Raw genomic sequence first — 14,276 nt, 5'->3', positions numbered from 1 at the left:
GAGTTAATCTTAGTACAAATGAAGGATTTTGGGGGTTGTTTGTAACCCTAGGACCAACTATTATCTTTTTGCTCAAAAGTCATATTTTATTCTTTTGTACTAGTACTTAACCTGGAAAGGCGTACGACATGTAGTCGAGCCTCACTTGTGCATTCCGTTTACTCGATTTTGGATGTGAAACCTTCAATTATTTTACTTTGATGATTTTAGGATTTCTTGGCGATTAAAGCCAGTTTGAAGTGAAAAGTTTTGAAGTATCTGTACTTGAACCGGTGAGTGTACCACTCCCCTTATTTGCTGTTTAACTTGGTTTCTGCCCTTACAATTTGCGAGTTAAATGACTGCACTATCTGTTTATTCTGTTTGAGACGAGGGTGTACTTTACCACACTCGTTCTCTTGTCTGTCCATATGCCTATTTACTGTGTATAATCTCTTAACTGTATCTGAGTCTGTTCGGATGTCGTTTGGAGGCTAGTATCCAATGACCTTTCTATGACCTCTGAGCTCAACACCTGTGGCTAGTTACTCAAGTCGGGCCGGTAAGGGGCTGGTCGATTAGATAACGAACCACGGTAGTCTGTTTGAAAATCTTTGGGTATTGAGACTTTTGATTCCAGTATACTCGAGTATTACCATTACTGTTCCTGAATGGAGTTCGGGCCCGGTAGGGGTATGTTTGGTGGACGGAAATTGGTGTAAAGTGGGGTCTACGGATATGTTGGTTCTATGTACGTTGACGGAGAGTCAACGGGTTCGGATCAAGTACTGCAAATGAAAATCTGGCTCCTGAGAGCCACCTGTATCCTTTCCCTTTGAATCACTGTGTCTAACTGCTTTCCTTTATATCTGGTATATGTATCTGACTGGTTAACGTTTAAGGCCATGATTTTACCCCTATATGATTGGTACCTCATTGAGCGTAAACTCACCCCTTTCTGTTGCCTTTGTTTTCCTTACAGGGAACCACTTTTGGGGACTATGATGTTTTGAAGCACGAGTTGAGCTAGTTTTAATATATTTTGTAAAGCTCCTCGATAGTTGGAAAAATCCTAAATGTATTTTGATCCAATTATCTTTCTTTTGTTTTGTAAATTACAAACGTATGTGTATAACACTGTTTAACCCTGTTTATGTGTCCTATTTGGTTTGGAAATATTTTTCCGAGTTATATGACATGGCACCCACTATTCATCGACGATTTTGATTTTCGTTTGGCTATTTTGCGATTTTGACTTGTTTGAACGCGCTTTTATTTTCCCAGAACATTTTAGATCGTGTTTAACTACACCGTTAGTCCTGGCGAGAGTTGGATAGGCAGTCCGCTAACTTCTTTGGTTCGCCTTAGGGAAAGGTGGGGCTGTCACACTTATCCTACAAATTTAGACTATGCTTCTTTTTAATGAAGAATAACAAATAGAATCCATTGCAAAATTTATTTGTTAAAGCTGTTGTAGGTATAATTCGTATATTCAACATTCATTTCACTAAATCACATGCTTTATAAGCATAACAGTCAATCTCAATTTAAGCATATAGTATATTTTAAGATTTTTTATAATGAATTGTCAATAGGAATATATTTATTTCAAAAGTGTGCATGTGTTTTTGCACTACCGTATCATATGATTTTTGATCTACTTGACAAAGAAAAAATTACACACATAATGAAGTAAATATTCTTTAGATAATAAAAATAGTGTATTGATGTATTCATATGATTTAGCAAAATATATTTGTATTAAAGAATTAGATTTAATTCAGGAAGATGGAATTAATAATTTAATTTAATGAAATGGATGCTATGTGTAAGGGGGAGTTATTATAAATTTGAAATTTTGGATGCAATGAGTAAGGGGGAGCTTATACTCAAGCTTTTGTCTTTCTTCCATCCATTGTTTTGTCATCATCAAAAAGGGGGAGATTGTTGATCTTAATCCCTAACTTTTGATGTTTACAAAACAAATGGATGATACTAATATCTCTTCAAGATATACTTTCAGTTATGAAGTAAATCAGATTCAAAGATCAAGTGTGATTGAAAGAAACAAAGGTTACTGAAAGTTGTCGGACGCTTGTGAAGACAGGATCGAACGTCCGATAATCATTGCGCAACTTCGGACACAAAAAGAACTTCATCACCGGACGTCCGAAGGAAATAAGACATTCCCCCTAGCTCACTGACCTCGATTGGACGCAAGCATCAGGCGTCCGATAGGATCCTTCAAATTCGATGAAAGCTGTCGGACGCTCACAAAGACAATACCGGACATCCGATAGAATTGAGATATTTTTTCTAACTCATTGTCTGCTTTCGGACGCAAGCACCGGAAGTCCGATAGAATTGAAGAAGATTTTTTAAACTCACTGCCTGTTGTCGGACGCATGCTTCGGATGTACCGGACGTCCGATACTCCCAACAGCTAGTTGACTCTTCAGCTCCTTTCTATTCCGTTGGAAGCATTAATGAAACACTTTCTTGGTCTCCTATAAATAGAGTATGGTCTGAAACTTCAAACAACTTTTGCACACTAAAGATACAAAAAATCTAGAGTAGTTTTAGTGAGAAAATACTCACCAAAGAAGATTTGTAGTCTTGGTGGTGTGAAGTTCATTGTAAACTTTTCATTTGTGAGTGAATACTTCAATAGTGTAGCTTTGAGTGGATTGTCCTGAGGGATAGTAAACTTTTTAGTTTGACCGAGTGAGACTTCGGGTAAGGAGGAAGTGAGCCTTCCTTTGTACACCAGATTTGTTGTATTTCATCAATTTGAAGAAGCTTGTTTCAATTGACCTACAAGCTCAAGAGGAGCTTGGTAGTCAATTGATTTGTAATTCTTCCCTTCTTAGTTACTTATTGTTATCGTGTGATCTTTAAATTGTTTATATCTTCTACTTCTCTCAAGTGATATTGTTCCTTCATTGATTGATTCATTGTGTGATCACTTAAGAAAAGAGGGTAAATTTCATATTGAGCAAAAAGTGCCCATAACTTGATTAGTTTTATAATCAACCTAATTCACCCCCCTCTTAGGTTGTCTTCGATCCTTACAATGATGGTGTTTAGATCCTCATCATTTATCTATTTCTTAATATGATCGGGACAGTAGATGATTGCACAGACTATTTTTCAAAAGAGCAGGAGTCAAAGTAAAACCATTTATGCATTCAATGTTATATTTGACTCTACATAAATCTTAATACTAATTTTCAGAAAGAAAAGTTGTAGGATCTTTTAAGTGTAAAATAGTAATTTTCATACATAAACAATAGCAATCAAGTTAAAAGTTATAATAATTAACAATTATCAAACGTAAATATAAGTTGGAGAAACTTAAACAGTGAAAATATTAACAACAAAAAAGCAATAAAGATAAAATACTACTTTGCATATATTTCTTTTAATCAAAGTAAGCAACAAACCTAAGAAACACAATCAAATTGAAAAAACATGCGTCATACACCTTTTAAGAGAAAATGATCACAGCCCTCATAATAATAGAAATAAAGATGTTACAGCATATACTACCTAATGTGTCTATGTCGACTATTTAGATATAGCATTTCATGAAATTGCTTGTGCAGTTTGTTGGTAGAATCAACCCCAAAGAAAGAGATTTACTCCTTACTCAAGTTTTTATTTGAGTAACTTCTCGAGCTATCCTTATTCATTTGATCAATAAATTTTATTTCATCTTTTTATGTTTATGCACTACACTAGTATTGGTACTGGTTTGATTCTCCATGGTGTAGTGCATAATAGTTTTCCTTAAAGAAACAAAATAAAAGAATGAATGCAAAAACCAAAATTAATTATGAGTTTTGAAAATTTATAAACAAGAGATTTTTATCAATATATCAATCTATGCCTTGTATCTATTTCTTTCACAAGTCAGTTAAGCATTTAGTAATTCAAATGAAAATTTTCTTTACATCTAACGATATTACCAAGACACATTCTTATATCTGTTTTATACCTAATGATGTCAATTTAGTTTAATTCTTTTTGCCAATAGCTTAATTAATATTTAGATCCAACATAGTAAATTTTTTCCTTTCAAAAAAAGGGACTTGAAGCCAAATAGACTTGTTTGATTCTTAGTTGTGTAAGGATAAAATATTAAGAAAAGGTGATTATAGATTATAGCTATAACCATCTTAATATAAAATCATAAATAGATTCACTTATCATGTATGTTTTATCGATGATATTGGTGTCACACATAAAATTTAAAAGCAAGAAAGGAGCAAAAAAATACCAAAGAAAGTCAGATCTTTTTATATAAAAAACAAATGGTAATATTATCATAAGAACGTAAACAAACTCAAGAGGCCATAAACACGCGATGAAGCGAGTGTTTTGATCTATCTACCACCAACTCTCTTATTCTATTTTGGTTTATTTGTATATTTTGTATTCAACTTAGAGATTTGGTTTTTTTTGCTAACTTACTTTATGTTTTTCTCTTTGTTTCACTAACTCTTGTTCGATACTTATGATTGACTAAGGAGAAAATTTTTTAAAAATTATTTGCTTTTAACTTCTTACTAGTACTAGATTTTAAATTGATGTCCGTTTACATCTCTTTGATATGTGTAGATTTAAATTAGACTACCTTGTGTTTCATCTTCAGAGCTTCTCAAGTTAACACTTCTTATAAAATCTTGTCTATCTAATCCATTTACCTCCATAGTAAATGATAAATATTTTGCATACTTGAATAATTCAATTTCTTTTTCAATCTTCATAATCAAATAAACAAAATAATTAAATGAAGAATCTATTTGAGTTAAAAGATTTATAGAAATTAAATGCTGAAAAGGAGACGGACTATGCATATATTATTTTCAATTCATTTTTAACCATTTATTGCATGATATGTACTTCTTCCCTAAAATATGTTTATTGTTTGTTTGTATTGTGGTTTGAATACATTGGATTTGATATCTTTCAAAACTGGTATGTAGATTTTGCGAATATTACTTTTGCCAATCCAATGAATAAAGACAAAACGTAAAAGCTATCCATCCTCTAATCCTTGTCCCATTGTTTATTCTATATCCTCCTTACATTTTTTCCTTTTCTTGTCTCAATTAATGACAAATAAATACTTACTAGATTATGTGGATTCTAACTACTTTCAAATAATCTACCTCACTATTATGATTGTTTCAAGTACAACAAGAACATTTATACAAATGACGACAGAAAAGCAAATACTTCTGTGAAGACTTTGGTGTTTAGATATTTTCTAGGAACGTGAAGACCTAATCTCCATTCAAGTTCATTTGATAACTCACAATGTCAAAACCTTACTATTCTTCTTCACAATCCAACAAATGGTCAAATCTTGAAAATTTTCTTCATTCTGTGGTTCCAGTGGTTCCTTCAAATGTTCTTCCTCAGGTATCAATAATCTAGATTTACAATGATAATCTTTCTCAATTTTTGATATCTGAAACATGATTTTGACTTTATGTTCATGGATTACAAACATGCGAGGTATTATTTTAAATCTCAAAATTTTAACAGACATATGTATGTCAATTGTGCTACTTAACTGAAAAAGTTCATTTTTGTCCATTGGATCCTATATCAAATAGTTTTATTTTCCTCCAGTCAACTTACCTATTTCAATTAATTTTGAATATTAATTACTTTAAACGAATATTAGTTTATGCAATTTTTATTTTTCTAGTATTGCACTTCTACCTATTTTCTATTTATGGATCTATATGAGCAAATGATACATCGTATAAGTTTCAAAATTTATACATCATTTTTTCAATAATTTCACTATTTCCACTTTTTATCATTAGAATTATATTCTTCAATTAGTTAAACAAAATTATGGCATAAACAATTATCTTTTCATTTTTATTTTTTAAATTATTTCTACCCCATTAATCAATGTAAGTATCAATGTTTATTTATTACATAATTTTTTATACTTCTCAAATATTACAGAGTCACATAGAAGACATTTCCAATATTTGGCTCTTTGATGATAAAGATACTGTTGAATACTTTAAAATGGAAGATCTTTGGAGATCTTTTGAAGAATGGAGTGCTTATGGTGTAGGAACCCCTATTGTGTTAGACCATGGCAAAAGTATTGTGCAGTACTATGTTCCATATTTATCTGCAATACAAATTTACACCACTAAAACTCGTACAGCGGTGAGGTATCACACCTATAAATCTACTTTCTTTGTAATTTTAATATAATATATTGGTTTTAACTTTATCTATATGTATTTTATTGATTTATTAATCTTACTTATACTTTTATAGAAATTTAGGAGCAAATGTCAATGCTTCTAAGAAAGACATTGAATTTTTTGGAGATGACATCTTAGCAAATACAAGTTTCAAGGATGAGAATCCCTGCCCCAGAATTAATCGGTTGGGTTATCTCTATTTTCAATATCATGATACTTCCTCCCCATATTGGAGGGTTCCCCTTGCAGACAAGGTAAATTAGTTCTAATTTTATAAACATGTATTATAGTGCTTAATACTCATGTTTTACAATACTTCCAATATTTAAGTTTAAATTTGAGGTAAAAAGTGAAATCACTCACATGTAAATAATAGATAATGGATTTCATGCCAAATTATCCAAGACTTCTATCATTAAGGAGTGTTGATCTATCTCCTGCAAGTTGGATGTCAATTGCCTGGTAAAATCCATTCTAGATACTCTATTAATTTTACACTCTTTTAATATCTAAACTTAAGTGATATTCAATAACAATTATTGTTCATATTTAATTAGGTACCCTATTTATCACATTCCAACTAAATGGTATGTAAAGGATTTGGCAACATGCTTTCTTACGTACCATACATTGTCTTCATGTTTTCAAGGTAAGCCTTTTTTATAAGTTTTCTATTTTGGTGACAAAATAAGTTTGCTTGACTTTTGCTCATATTAAATTATTAACAACAAAATAGAGACTTACTTATGTAGAAGACTTTTCCTTATACTGCACCTTCTATGAATACTTGTAGAAAGCATCTTCATGGGAATAATTTTGATATATTTTTTGCATGAGTTAAGAACTAGACTAAGAGAATTCTAGTAATTAATATTGTGTATTAACTAGATTAGATTTCATTTTTTCTTGAGATTTGAATATTACAAGTCTATCACAATATTATACATGAGAAGAGATTTTTTTATTTATTTAATGTTACAACTAGAGAATTTTGCTCTTATAACTCTTAACTAGCATCACAACGAAAAAAGAGTTTTATGTATACGTAATTTCCTTACTAAAGAATCTAAAGAATATGGAGTTTTTTTGGAAGGAAAATCTTGACAATGGGAATTCAATCTTTCTTCCTTATGTTGCATCTATTATTCAGAGAATTACTATACCTATTAATCTAAATTATCTGTTATCTTTATAAAATACAAATTGGATAATACTTATTTAAAATGTAACAAACAGAATAGCTAAATGGATAGATGTAAAAGTAATAAGGATAGAAGTTTCTTATGAAAATATAAAAATTAATATTCACCTAAGAATTTTTCCCCAAAACATATTATAGAAAAAGAATGTCAATAGATTAAATCAAATAGTTCATGTGAAATTGTTTATTTTTGTTGCAATTTAGCACATCTTCACATAATCTTGAAATCAGAGAAATATATCCCATAATCCATTGTTGTAAAAATTTAATTTATAGTGCATGAGTTTTTTTTAAAAAATTTTTAACTGTGCTACAGATTCTGCAAGGGATTATGACTATGATCATCAAAAAGATGTTAGAGCAACTCAAATTTCTGAAGCAATGGAAGAAAATAAGGAGAAGTTTCATAGCCAAATTGTACTTCCTTCATTTGGCCTAACTACTTACAAAATGCAAGGAGATCTTTGGAAGAACAAAAATACAAGTGATGAAAAAAAATTAGTTGATCTTGAAAGTGCAGCTGATTCTTGGCTAAAACAACTTGATTTTTACCATCATGACTTTAGTTTTTTTAAAAGGAATTCTTAAATTGTAACTAGTTTGTTATTGTGTTTTGTATTTAATAAGTTTGTTATCTTGTGATTGTTTGGAACTTTCCTTGAGAAATAGTTCAAAAATATAGAAATAAAACTCTATATTTTATTTGTACTTTATTCTATTCCTTTTGGGTGTTGTAACAATGATAATTAAGTTACAAAATAGAAGATTTGAAATATTACTTTTTTTCCCATTAAGAGATAGTTCAAACCTCCTGAATATTGTTCTTGCTAACAAATAGTTTTGATATGCAAATCTAGAAAATATGCATTTCACATTGAAAAATTTATAGTTTCCACTATACTATGTCTACCATGTCGGTTTTTGAATAAAATGTTGTGTAAAATAATAACAAAACTCTAAGGACATTATTTTAAATTTAAATATCATGGCAAAAACCTCAACAGTCATTAAACTATTACCCGCATCAACTTTTGACCATCAAATAATTTTTCATTACAAATCAGCCATTCAACTAATTAATCAGCACACCCATGGTTGTTTCATTGATTTTTTCTCTTAATCTACAAAATAATCAAAATATGTGTCAAAATACAAAGGTATTTTTGTCTTTTAACATCCCAAGAACACTGAAAAGTGATAAGTAAATTCCGTACAATAATTCAATGTAGTAAAATGCAATCAAGACAATTAGAAAATCATTTTATACCCATTTTGATAATAATGTTGTCTTACTGAAAACCCTTTTCAAGAGCAACAACTAGGCGAAAAGGAGGAGAAGTAAACCTCAAAGGACAAATTCAATTCAGAAAAAATACAATCAATTAAAACAAGGGTAAATTATTTTTTAGCTCCCTGTGGTTTAGTGCTTTATGACATAATCTTCTATAGTTTAAAAACCTATGTATAACCCTCTCAAGGTTTGGGTTAAAGTGCCACCATTACATTTTCTGCTAGAACTGACGGTCAATAGTAAAAAGTTAAAGTTAAGCTAATAAATTGATAAATTCATCTTTCGCTACCTTTTTTTTTCTTTGTTGCTTTTCTTTCCTTCATTTTTTTTATGGGAAGAGAAGAGATGATTTTGAAAACCTATAATTTGACCTACAAAATATTAATTTTCTCCAAATAAAATAGAGGCGGAAGGGAAATAAAAAAATAAATAAGAAACAAAAAAGATAGAAGGGACATATAAAAAAAAAGAAACAAAAAATGTTAAATCTTTTTTTTACTACAAATATCATTATAGGATTTTCAACCAAATCTTTAATGGTATTTTTTTATTTCTTATTTATCTATTTCTTATTTCAGTTTCTTCTTTTTTATGTTTGGAGGGGAAAAAAGAAGTAATGAAAGGGTAAATTTGTCATATTATTAGTTTGACTTGACTTTTTACTATTGACCATTAGTTTTAATAAAAAAATTAACGGTGACACTTTAATACAAATCATGAGAAGGTTATATATAAGTTTTCTAATTATTGGAGGGTTATGTGGTAAAATATCAAACTATAGGGGGTAAAAGGTAATTTATCCTTAAAATAATGATAAATTCATCACCATACCATCTTTAGGCCAAACTTGCCTCACAAAAAATAGCAATTGGGTGATAACAAAGAAGAAGGGAAACGAGGAGGGTGTCCATAAGGAAGGAAAAGGTGAAAAGAGAATTGATGCTCCTTCAATCAAGAAAGGAGATGACTATCATAAAGTGGGTCAAGTAAGTGATGGACAAAAATACCTTTACATTTTGACACATATTCTGATTATTTTCTAGATTAAAAGCAAAAATTGATAAAATGGTCATGGGTGTGCTAAGTAGTTAGTTGAGTGACTAATTTGTAACCAAAAATTGTTTGATGGTCAAAAGTTGATATAGGCAATAGTTTAATAGTTGTTGAGGTTTTTTGCCCTAAAGATTAACTTCTTTTTACTTTAGATTAAATTTGACTTATTGTTACGTTCGATACTATTATATCATAACAATACTACAAGCATGAATGGAGTTATGAATAGTAGAAAATGGGCCGGTTATCATCTAAATATGATTAACTCTGAGGGCTTTAATACGGTGAATTGATTTTAGTGTTGTAATGTCTTGGTTGTATGCTTCTTTGATGCTTTGTGACATGTACTGAGATAGACGTTAGCTTGACTTTGTGTGAGCCATTGATCTTTTTCATTTTGAATGGGGGCTATTAATGTATTTGGTTTGATAGTGATGGTCATTGTTTAGTCAGGTAGCTATCTTCTCTTTTGCAGCAAAAATAGTGTAGAATAATTTCTCTTTCTCAACTATGAATTTGGAAGCGGGGGTGATAATTTGTGAGAGGAGCTGTGGATTGAAGATAAATCTCACAAGTGAGATTGTTTATAGCCATTACAAAAGTGTACTATACCTCATTCTCTCTACCTTGTTGTTTTTAGGTATGATTTTGTCTATTTTTGCCTTTGCAGGATTTTTGTTTTTCTAAAATGATTAGTGTTTAATCAATATGTGAGAATACAAGTATACTAATTTGTAATTTGTCCTTTATTGAATTTACTTTTGCTTTGATACTGTATTTTGATTTCAAATATCAAAAGGCATTCTTACAAATTCCTATCTAGTAAGCAAACATATTATAAATAACACTTGAGATAATTGCATTTGATAAGTAACTTAAGAAATTTCATTTATCATTATTAATGTTTTACAAATTTGATTTTAGAAATCTTTTTAGTGAATATTCTACCATGATAAAGTATATTTATCTAATGTGCAAGAAGCAAATGTGATTGATCCCTAATTTCCTTTGGCCAAGTAAAGTAATATATGGAAGCACAATAGATACAACTAGGAACACACATAACACAAAAAAGGAAGCAAAAGGATAAAGATATTAGACCAAAAAAAGTATAAAATAAAAGACTGAAGTAATGTTAACTAAAAATACTAGAAATCTAACACTTGTCTTAAAATTCATTTTTTCTTTGAAAAAGGAAACTATCAAAATCCCATCAAATTATCATGTCTATTGCATTCTTCTTAGACTTCTGCATTGTGGTCAGAGAATTGAATCTTAGATGGCATCTTGATGTGGTTGTCATCCTCCCAAATTGTACTATGATGATGTAAGGCCCGAAAACAACCAATGAGACAATTAACAAGAAAGCAAGGCTGCTTGGGAGTAGAAGAGATAATCAATTTAAAGAGCACAAACGTAACAGTAAGTAAATAAAAAGGAAGGAATTGCAAACCAATTAACCACACAGCTCCTCTTGAGCTTGTAGATTAATTCAAACAAGCTACTTCAAGTTGATGAATTACAATCACTCTTGTGTACAAAGGAAGGTTCACCTCCTCCTTGCCCCGAAATCCACTCGGTCAAGCCAAGACGTTTTACTATCCCTCAGGACAACCCTCACAGAGCTACACTCATGAAAGATTCACTCACAAATGAAAAGCTTACAAGAACCTCACACCACTAAGACTACAAATCTTCTTTGAAGAGTATTTTCTCACTAAAATCTCTCTAGATCCTTTGTATCTTCAGTGTGCCAAAGTTATTTGAAATATCTGACCAACCACTATTATATAGAGCCAAGAAAGTGCCTCATAAATGCTTCCAACGGATAGAAAGTAGCTGAGCAGTCAACTATCCGTTGGCAGTGTCGGACGTCCGATAGCCCTGTTTTATGCATCCGACAGCAGGCAGAGAGTTTAAGAGATTTTCTTCAATTCTTTCGGACGTCCGGTAGGCTGGTTTTCTGCGTCCGAAGGTATGATGTAAAACTGGGAATTTTTCTTCAATTCCTTAGGACGTCCGGTAGGCTGGTTTTCTGCGTCCGAAGATACTCAATGGTTGTCGGACGTCCGATGCAGTCTTTTTGAGCGTCCGACAGCTTTCAGCAACCTTTGTCTTCTTTCAATAGCACTTGTTCATGGAATCATATAACTTCATAACTGAAAATATTTCTTGGAGAGATATTAGTATCATCCATTTGTTTTGTAAACATCAAAAGATAGGGATCAAGATCAACATTCTCCCCCTTTTTGATGATGACAAAACAATGGATGGAAAGAAACAAAAATAAGTATAAGCTCCCCCTCAATCATCGCAACCAAAACTTTTAAGAGCCAAACTCATAATCTCAGAGTAACTCCCCCTTACACATTGCATCCATCTCTCCCCCTTTTTGTCATCATAAGATGAGAGTAATAACCAGCAACCATAATCCAACAACAATAACAGAGAATCCAATATTCCAAACAAAAACAGAGAAATGATACCAGAATTCAGCAATACCAACATACCAACATATCACAGAGAGATTAGCAAATCATCGTTAGATCAGAATAGTTCTTTTCTCTCCCTTTTTGACATCATACAGATTCAGTAGTATTCAAAAATATCAGCGAAAACTCAGATCAAAGTATCAGAAATATCAAAAGAAAAAAAATATTGTGAACAAGAATCACTGCAATGATTAACAAAATCTCCTACTTGTTAAAGTTAGCATCATGTCTAACTATCCACATGCATTTCATGCCTTTTTTTATATTCTTTCTCACATAGCAATCACTTTTCATGTGACCTTTTTGACAATAGAAATTACACATAATCAAGGAGTGATTCACATGAACGGGTTTAATAAATCTGACTTGCCTTTTCCTGTGGATAGCAAATTCATTGGAATTAGAATTCAACCTATTCTTTTGAAAACAGACTTGTTTCTTGTGTTTAAGCAACTCATTTAGACCATCCATTCTTCTTTTCAAATCACCTTGTTCCTTTTTGAACAATTCACAAAGCTTTATTTTTCTATCAAGCTCAAAGTGTAAAGCAGTCTCACTCTTTTTGAAGTAATCATTTTCAGCTTTCAACTTTTTATTTTGTTGAAAAAGATTTGCATTATCTCGAAGTAAAAAACTAATTTTCTGTTTTAACTCCTTGTTTCTAGCATAAGATTCTTTCAAACTATCATGCAATTTTATAATGAAAGATTCAAGATTATCATCAGTTTCATCATCACTTTCAAATTGAGAGTTACAAGATGTTACCTCATCATCTCCAATGGCCATAAAAGCCAATTGAGCAGATTCTTCATCCTCTTCAATTTCACCATCGGAGTTGCACTCATTCCATGTGAATTGAAATTTGTTGAATCTTGGTTTTCTTCCTTTTTTCTTCTTCATCACTGGACATTCACTTGCATAGTGTCCAGGTTGGCCGCATTCAAAGCACTTATCAGTTTTCTTTTTGTTAAACTCTAGCTTCCCTTTGTTTCTCAGGTTGTTGAACTGATTTGGGAGTGAATTGCTAGGTCCACCTTTTCTGAATCTCCTCTTGTTGAGTATTCGTTTGAAACTTCTTGTGATGAGTGCGATATCATTGTCATCACCTTCTGCATCTTCTTCATCTAGGGAGGTAGAATCATCTTCATCTTGAGATGCCTTTAGAGCAATGCTCTTTCTTACTTTCGCATCCTCATCCTCTTGCATTTTGGACTTAAGTTTCAGCTCATAAGAGGTTAGAGAATTAATAAGAGATTCAATAGGCATAGTATTCAAATCTTTAGTCTCCTCAATAGCAGTCACTTTATTTTCCCAATCATTGGACAAGGCATTCAGGATTTTTCTATTTTTCTCACCAAGAGAATATTCTTTTTCTAGCACCTCTAAATCCTTAATGAGGTCATTGAATCTACAATACATCTCATCAATGTTTTCATGAGGTTGCATCTTGAAAGATTTATACTTTGTAACCAAAATGGACTTCTTTTGTTCTCTAACATTTTCACTACCTTCATGAATTTCTCTCAGTTTATCCCAAATTTCCTTGGCTGACTTCCAGACTTTGACTCTAATAGATTCATTTGAGTCTAAAGCACAATGTAACACATTCATGGCTTTTGCATTTAATGTGAGATGAGCTCTATCCGCAGCAGTCAGTTCATTTCTTATTTTTGGTCTAGATCTCTGAGTATTTTCATCTATAAGAGAGGCATCATATGACCTTCACTAATAATAAACCACAATTCAATATCAATAGATTGCAAAAAAATAATCATTCTTTCTTTCCAACTCACATAATTTGACCCATTAAACATAGGTGGTCTAATGACAGAATGTCCTTCAAAGAACATAGCATTGTTGGTTGTCATCTTTACTCCAAAGTCGATTGAGCTTAATCTCTAGGAGACCAAGCTCTGATACCAATTGTAAGGCCCGAAAACAACCAATGAGACAATTAACAAGAAAGCAAGGCTGCTTGGGAGTAGAAGAGATAATCAATTTAAAGAGCACAAACGTAA

At 31.5% G+C, this 14,276-nt stretch overlaps 1 protein-coding gene across 1 annotated transcript; it reads left to right on the top strand.

The window, feature by feature from the left end:
* The first annotated feature begins 5,301 nt into the window (after nt 1-5,301).
* On the top strand, nt 5,302-8,010 carry LOC113752017. Its single transcript, XM_027296159.1, has 6 exons — nt 5,302-5,406; nt 5,968-6,185; nt 6,295-6,475; nt 6,598-6,683; nt 6,779-6,870; nt 7,739-8,010. The coding sequence occupies exons 1-6, from the start codon at nt 5,302-5,304 to the stop codon at nt 8,008-8,010; spliced, it is 954 nt and encodes a 317-aa protein (XP_027151960.1).
* Nucleotides 8,011-14,276: the final 6,266 nt, after the last annotated feature.

This window comes from Coffea eugenioides, chromosome 11 (genome assembly GCF_003713205.1).
Source record: "Coffea eugenioides isolate CCC68of chromosome 11, Ceug_1.0, whole genome shotgun sequence".
In the NCBI taxonomy this organism is placed as follows: domain Eukaryota; kingdom Viridiplantae; phylum Streptophyta; class Magnoliopsida; order Gentianales; family Rubiaceae; genus Coffea; species Coffea eugenioides.
Note: the sequence above shows the minus strand (reverse complement) of the source record. Positions and strands in the feature narration are given on the sequence as shown.